The sequence below is a fragment of the Copidosoma floridanum genome, unplaced genomic scaffold, assembly GCF_036245765.1.
Source record: "Copidosoma floridanum isolate Cflo_tuat_1 unplaced genomic scaffold, Cflo_Japanese_pri ptg000007l, whole genome shotgun sequence".
NCBI lineage: Eukaryota > Metazoa > Arthropoda > Insecta > Hymenoptera > Encyrtidae > Copidosoma > Copidosoma floridanum.
The window spans coordinates 6520850-6529073 of record NW_028321884.1 but is presented as its reverse complement, the minus strand read 5'-3'; the positions used below and the strand labels follow the sequence as shown (position 1 = coordinate 6529073).

At 36.2% G+C, this 8224-nt stretch overlaps 1 protein-coding gene across 1 annotated transcript in view; it reads right to left on the bottom strand.

Moving 5' to 3' along the window:
* Nucleotides 1-663: 663 nt before the first annotated feature.
* Nucleotides 664-8224, bottom strand: part of LOC106645606 (uncharacterized) — a 32431-nt gene continuing 24870 nt past the window's right edge. The window contains exons 5-8 of the mRNA XM_089588881.1: nucleotides 7692-7825; nucleotides 4764-4879; nucleotides 4589-4662; nucleotides 664-839 (exon numbers count right to left, since the gene is read on the bottom strand). Of these exons, the coding sequence (XP_089445007.1) occupies nucleotides 754-839; nucleotides 4589-4662; nucleotides 4764-4879; nucleotides 7692-7825 (410 nt within the window). The 3' untranslated portion in view covers nucleotides 664-753. The remainder of the gene's footprint in view (nucleotides 840-4588; nucleotides 4663-4763; nucleotides 4880-7691; nucleotides 7826-8224) is intronic.

Below are 8224 nucleotides of genomic sequence, written 5' to 3'. Positions count from 1 at the left end.
CACCCTCACCCTCATTTCGCACTGGGGGAGTACACAATTTCTCTTTCTCGTATTTAGATAAGAGTATACTTTCTTTTGGGTTTGTGTATCACGTAATATATTTATTATCCTTACTTTCATTTAAACGTATGATGTACACGTATCATGTGTATGTTGATATATGGCTATGTGGCATACATTTCTCTTCATGTACTATGTACAAACGATACTGTGACATAAATGTTTTCATGTAGCATATGCTCACGGTTACGGAAATCTCGAATAATTTTACACGATAACTTACATCGTTTATAATTTACAAGATTAACAATTATTTATGCTCTCCAATTTTAATATTATCACTTCTGTTTGATAATTATAGTGTACAGTAGATGAAATTGTAAAAAAGAAAATAAAGTTAGAATAATTTTTTGTCTTGTCAATTACTTCTACTAACACATCCGCGCTTATAACGTTCCATACAGCACAGCCAGAGGGGAAAATTGTTACCTTGCTTAGCTATGCAAAAATAAACAAAGACGCCTAGTAATGAGTTTTCCGCGAATTTGTATAAATTTACAGATATCTGTCATCAGCATCATCAGCGATCTACTGCATGAAAATGAAAAAGAAAAAAACAACAGTAAAAAGTACTCTCTGAGTTTCAGCATTACTGCATTCCATGAGATAAGCAAATAATTTGTTTGTCTGGTCGAGGAGTAAATGATTGTCTTTTCTCACATATCCTCAGCTGTTAATATTTACTCTCCTTCTCTAATCCTTGCAGAGCAGCATGGGAAGCAGCATCAACACGAACATTATCGCCGAGGGTCTGGACAGACTACTCGCGTGGCCTTGAACTGCAACACACAAAATGTTTCGACTGACTGGGCTTTTTTCGTTTCTGGGAAAATAAAAATAATATCTAAGTATTCATAAATGAGCAAGTGTGGCTGCAGATGCACCTATATCATGGGGGTGATAGAAAAAAGAAAAAAAAGCAAGTGGTCTCTGAGTTATGCTAGTATCAAGCAGTGTCACCTGATCCGAAAAACGGATGAGGGTCCCCTTCCTTTCGAAAATCAAAGTAACAAGAGAATAGTTCACACGTTTTTCCCTTTTTTTATTCCTCTACCCACACCTGTAAAAAAAATTATGTATATGTACGCTGAAATTGTCATTCATTAAGTTTACGATATCTCTGAATTTGTACTATTTTTTTTTTTTATTTCTAGCATGGCCATAATTATCGAAATACAGTTTATTATTCATGTATTAAACAGTAAGATTTTTTTCCAGTACTTTTATCATTCAGATTAATTATGTTTTATTTTATATTTCTGTATCGTTGACAAAATTGTACTCCATAATTTCACAAAAAATTTTATGGCGCAGTTTATGAATCTATTCTCGCTCTTCCCATGCAATAATGATCTATGAAAGCAAAATACGTATCTAACGTATGTCACTACTTTTTATCATTTCTCTCATTTTTATATCGATAAAAAGACGGTACTTTTCACGATATAAATTTATTCTATACGCCCGAAGTAGTGGACGAGCGATGGTATTGTGAGTAATTGTTCGATGGAGAAACCATATGTGTATGACATTTTTTTGGCGTAGAGATGAATAATGGAATAAAAAAAAAAGAAGGAATATACGCAAGCCCGAGTGGATCTATGTTCTCCAATTTTTTTGGTTGGAACTTACCGCTCGTCGAAGCACTTTTTTCTAGATCATTAGTCGCATTTCAAGAGCTTATATGTTATGCTATGTTTTTTTTTTTTTTTTTTATGAAAGATCGTAATATAATGTGACATAATATGACGTATTGTACACTGTACTGAAATGAAAATGATGCGTATTGAAGGAATTGATGGATAATTTTCTTTAAAAAATACTAGCATGTCATGTACGAGACCTTATATCGTATAATTAATTGGTGATACAATGGGTCCACGTGAGCCAATCAAGAAAAGCAAATTTTCCCACAGTTTTGAGGAATGAGATATGTAATGGTAAAATTTAGAGCTATTCAGTCAGAGCAAGCAGACAAAGAAGGAAAAAATATGGGAAGTCAAGGGAACAAGTTAAAAACTGAGAAATAGAGTGATGCGGAGGATAACGGGGTGAGGGGACTTTGTTGGGGGTTGAAAATGGTAAATGCAAGAGGCGTTCCGCGAACGATTCAACCTAACGAGAAAATCGAAGGTTGTTAGGAGCAATTTGTCCGAGTCGTCCGATGGCTTTATCAGTTTCCGCTCGCCTGACTCTACCCCCTCCTTTCCTCTTTCTTCTGTACTTTTGCTTCACTATCTCGTCTTTCTCCCTCCTTTGTATCAGCCAAAGCTAATCGTCCTTGAATTTTCTCTATCTCGGACTGACTCTTGTTCACTTCAATTTTTATTTTTTTATTAAAAACGTGCTTTTTCTTGACCAATTTCTTACACTTATTTTGTTTTCTACTTTTTTTTTTTCATAATTTTTTTCCAACGCTGAAAGATATCTTGAAACTCATGGGTACTCTAAGACACCTACAGGACAATCCACGAGCATAACGCTCGTCTCTTTGAGTTTCCTTTTCTAGTATTTCCCAAAAATTAAATTTTCACATGTATAACATAGCTACGTAGACTAATTAATCTATAAAATTATTGGCTGAAAACGGGGACACATTGGAAGGTGAAAAAGGACGAGGTGCACAAAGAGTAAGCCTAGTATCTTGTGTATTCATGTAGGTGCACATGGCTCGCAAAGAGGCAACAACGGGTTGGCTGAATGGCTCTGCAATGATAATTCCCACTGAACAGTCGACACCGCATCGCTCCATGGCCAGTTGCATAGGTATTTCTGCTAGGACACGTATATACGAGACTGAAACTCTGTATCGTTAATAATCGACCAATCACTGTCCAGCCGGACAGTGTACGAACTTCATCAACGAAACGACGCAAGAGGAGAGAGAACTACCCTATCGGGGCTTTGTCAATACATGGCAAATGACTCGTGCGAAATAATTCTGGAGCATGTCCTTGTACGTTATGCGGTCCTGTTTTGAATGAGCCTCGTTTGTTGCGTTAGTCCACGTCCCTTTATAGGAATCTCTTTGTAGAGAAAAGCAAATCGATAATACGCGAACAGGTGCATGCACATTTGGCCTTTTTAATGAACCCATTGGTACATGTAGACCATCAATTCAACTTTCCGTGGAATAATTTCATACGAGTTTTAAAGGATATCACGTAGCAATACCAATGGGGTGGACACTATGTTTATATGTCTCTGCTCATCAGATAGGGATTGTGAACGTTTGATCAATCCGATAGACTGAATATTTGGACTAAATTTAAATGATGAGCGATATAACGAATAAGCTGAATAAAAGTCATAAACTGAATTGATGTGATGCAAGTATGTTATCTACATTTTATAAGGCAATGTCCGTCCTTTTTCTAATATTCAACATTTATTGGGATAAAATGTTCCAGAAGTTGTAAAAGAAAGTAAAACCAAAAATTGTAATTAGACTTGCACGGGATTGCTCGTGTGTTACTAGCTCGAGTGCATCCGACAAAAAGTGAAAAATTGTCCAATTTCAGTTACAGACAAACGGTGACCGAGGCCCCGAAAAGACAAGCCCAGAGAAGAAAGGAAAAATGGAGCTGCAATTGTGATTTATTGTTTTAATTTCTTGGCGCACCGTCTGGCGATGGCTTTCTAAGAGTTTGCGAATCAGTTGAAAGAAACGAGCAGAAATAGAGGGATAAGAAATGCTGACGAATCGTTGGACGTTTCTTAATTTACCTCGCTTCGATAGATGACTCAGGCTACGTGAAGTTCTTGATAAAGTGTAGACATCGACAAATGTACGAGATATTGATCCATCGAGTCAATGGTACACGTGTGTAAACATGTACACTCTCGCTCATTATTTTACTCATTAAACCAGTGGATGGAGGTTTACGACGCCCAAGAGTCACTTTGTCGTTCATCGACACTGGCTTGTATTAGCTATACTACCTTTTGTAGGAGTTGGGGTAAGAGAAGGATCGAGTGGAAATTACTTGACCACCTCATCCACGCCTATGTAGTCCGTTGCTACCTTGTACTCTGTCTTACTCGTTTCTTCGGTGTTCCTATTTTTAACTCGTTAAACCATCGAGTGAGGTACGATTTCAAGATTAGTAGAAGTTAACAATATACTAGATTGATCGTTACTAGTTGTTGGACTGAGCCTGTATGCAATTCATACTAGAATTGGAGTAAATTTGACTCGTTGCCCAAATAAGGTATATGGATATACTGGTATTTAACAAACATGTATTTAAGTGATGAAAAACTAGTGGTTTTAGTAACCATCTAACCTTTTTGATAACTCAAGATCCATTAGCTAAAAAAAAATTTTTGTACAAACAATAAGTTGTGCTCTGTTAACTTTATAGCTATTTAGTACGTAAAGCTTGTGTAGCTTCGCTTGGTACAAAAAAAGCGTGCACTTCTTGTATATTTATCTATTTTGGCAGTATTTGGCAAAATAAACAGAGTTTATTCGTTTGGAAATAAATAAATTCACAAATACATAAATATAATATAAATTTTCAATTACCGTATATCTGGTTTTCCCTAGTATCCACAAAGGACACAGTAGATTGCGGCGACGTCCGCACCGTCTGCTTACACCTGCACATAAAGTAAAAAAAAAAAAAAATATTTTTTTACACACAACTGAATTATATTGAAAATTATATTGAAAAGTGTGTGATTATCAATGTTACTCTTACGTAATTTTTATCCTGTCGTGAGTCAAATGCCTTGGTTTGAGCTCCAACCGGAGACTTGAACGGGTACTGTGAAGGCCGTGATGTGTCGAATGCAACACTTCCGAATCTGGAGGTACCTGTGGAACAAACATCCAAAATCGCTTTTAAAGACAACAAAAAGGTTAAAACAGAAAAAAGTTAATTGTAGAAAGTTAAATTAAGGGATAAAACGGTAGACCTCGATCCTGCATGTACCAATGAATCAGAAATAGTTCATGATAATCCTGATTACTTTAGTCAAATTAGAGCAAATTACATTTTCATTAATGAAAGTGGGTAACATCTTTTTTATATGACCTTCGTTTGTAAGCGACAATTTTAGCGAATTTATTCAACTGACGAGTAGATTCTAATTTGAGCACAAATATGTGAACGATACTGTCTGACCTACAATTATTCCACGAGTAGTGTAAAATATTCATGACTTTTTTTGTAAAATAATTTAAATTACTAGTTAATTTAAGGAATCCATCCTGATATAAAACTGTTCGTTCGTGAATAAAACGCCAGTCGAGCACATTCTATTTTTGCAAAAATCAGTATGCTAAGTTGAGTTCTGTCGTTTTTATAATAATTGTAAGGTTAACACATGAATAAACACACAAAAATTTTATTTAACTATTTTTCGATCTCATAAAGTTTGACAAAGAAGACCATCTCGATGAAAAATCGATCCCTTGGCCGAGATACAACCCCTTGAACTTGTAACAACTATCTTTGTTCTGCTTCTGTCGATGATTACACACTTAAAAGACGACAACTTAATCAAGGCACCATCAAGTTTTACTAAACTTGTCCACAGGAAAATAAGGGCTGCGAATTTTCCGTGGTAAGATTTGGAGGAGTAGATAAGAAGTTGGGGTTACGGAAGTTTGCAACTAATAGACCATAATCGCTGGATTTATATAATAATCAAGATTCGGGTTGGTAAGCCCCCGCTAAGAAAAGGAACTTGGCTTCGTGATACCACACTTAGTAAAGTATCTTTAGTCCCTGAGCCAAAGAAGATAAACGATGTCAGAGAAGATGTCGATATTAAATCATCTTCAAAGCCTGAGTAGAGAGAGAGGAAGAGAATACTGCTGATTGTATCTCTTTGCTAGGGCTTCTCTTTCCCTGATTGTCATCCAAATAGTCCTTCCAAGAATTCGTCGTCGAATTATCGCTCTCTACTTGGCTATTATTATTTCTCTTTCGATTCTTCCCTTAGAGTTTTTCGCAACTTCCCTACGCATATTCCCTTACCTATCTTAGAGATTATCGCTGCTTACAATCCATTAAGGGATTAGTGATGGGGGAAGAGATTCGGAAAGGCTTAAGCAAAAATTGCCACAAAAAAAGTTATCAATCAATCGTTAGCGTATACGTATGTAATCCCAATGAGTATGGGCTTAACCAGGCCATTTGTTTGCTATTGTGTGAGTATGTAGGTGAATGGCGCTGTCATTGTGTTAACAGTTCCTACTATGCGAGGTTTTTATTTAATTTTTTCGTATCCTACAATTATTCTAACAAGGGCAAGCAGTATAAAGTATTTTTTGTGCAAGTTTACTTTTTTGACGAGAAACTCATGGTACTAAATTCGTGTAAGACAATCAATCATTATTTTCTATCCATGTCACCTTTTCCCTTATAAGAACATTAACTCCCTGCAATGAAGCGTAAAGAGTTAAGCTAGAGATATGATCAATCAGAGTGTAATGTGTGGTATAGCTTCAGACAAAACAGGCGGTCGTGAAGCTGAAGTGCCGTCCTGATCATCTCTACCTACCTCAAAAAAAAAAAAAAACATTATTCGGGTACCTTTGAGTACCAAACGCCTCGATTTAACAGGATTAGAAAAATATAACTGTTTCAGCAAAGTGTAAGTAATTACTGTGAGAATAAGAGAGAAGCTCCACGTTGTATCTCCCCACTTTGTAATCGCGCTGAAGCTTTATCTTCGTCAAACAAGTTTACCGCTGGCCTCTCCGTTTGAGCACACGAGAGCTTTGGTATAGACGACGATGATAAGAACAAAAAGGAAGGCAAGTGTGACTTAATTGAGCCAGGCGTCGTTTGGATTAACCGCGCGTATACCAGTGCGGGCGCAAAGGCAACCTGAAATGTTAATACCATTGACGGAGATCTCGCTTTTTTCCGGCTTGGGAAGTTATAAAGACATAAAGTGTAAAGAAAGGCCCCTGCTAGGAGTATCGGGTTGCGCGAGCGTGAGATAAATATCTGTTGCTAAGATGAGCAGTACTTAATGTTAAAATATTTTAATACCATTTTTTTTAATATGATTTTTAATAAGAATACAGCGGTTGAAAATGATTTCCAGATATTTTTTATCAATTAGCTAACGATTAGATTGAAAATTGAAGTATTCATTTTATTTCTTTTGGTGCATAAAATATAGCAGTGTTAATTTTTGTCGTCGTTATTAATAATCAATTATATCTACTGTACATCTGACTTTTTTTTTCCTCATCATCATCATACTCCATACTCGGAAAATGTTAGCTTACTCAATTTTTAAATTATTATTATTATTAATTTCTTATTTTCGTAAAATTTGATTATCACGAATATGGTTGAGTGAAAAATTCTCAGTCATTCCAGGTTTCTCAAGTATTAGAAATATTAGTGATACGTTTAACTTGTTAGCGAATACACACATTACAGATGCAACCGTAATTTTCTGTGGCGTATCGATTTTCTCATTGAAAGTAGCCTCGTTATTTAGGTGCATAATATCTTCATAGTACTACGTAAGTGCTGCGTCAAGTAGTATAGGATGAAAAAAAATGAGCTAGGGTAGAGAAAGGAGAAAAAAAAGGAGAAGAGAGAGCTATGAGGTGAGAGAATAAAGGAGACTTTTCAGAGAAGCGTAAATGACTTAAGTACCTCGATTTCGTTGATGAACCACTGCAACCGAGCCGTTGGATACGAGAAGGCGCTGGTGCAGTTCAGCGCCATAATATCACCACTGGCATATATTTCCTCTTCACCGGTAATCTTTGGACCCTCTCGGGGTGGTTCTGAGAACAGAAAAATTTTCATCGCGGACTCTTTCAATGCGCTAAATCACCGCTGGAAAGCGAATGCCAGCAATCAGATCAGTATAGGTACGGTACGTCTCTAACGATGACTATTCTTGTTTGTCACAATCTCTAGTCCTCAATTTTTTTTTCTTTTTTCACTGAGACAGAATTTTTATGGCAGATTCAATGAAATTCGCATACTCATTTCTTAAAAGTATGGTAGCAGTGAGAAGATAAAATCCACTAATCTTATATTTGTATCGCGTTATTTTGGATCTATTGAACACATTTTCCAGCTTGAAACACGAGCACTTGTCAGAGAATAAGTATGAAATAAAAAATTTAAGAAAGCGTGGAAATTTAAAAATACTTCATCACGCTGGTGCTATCTGCACA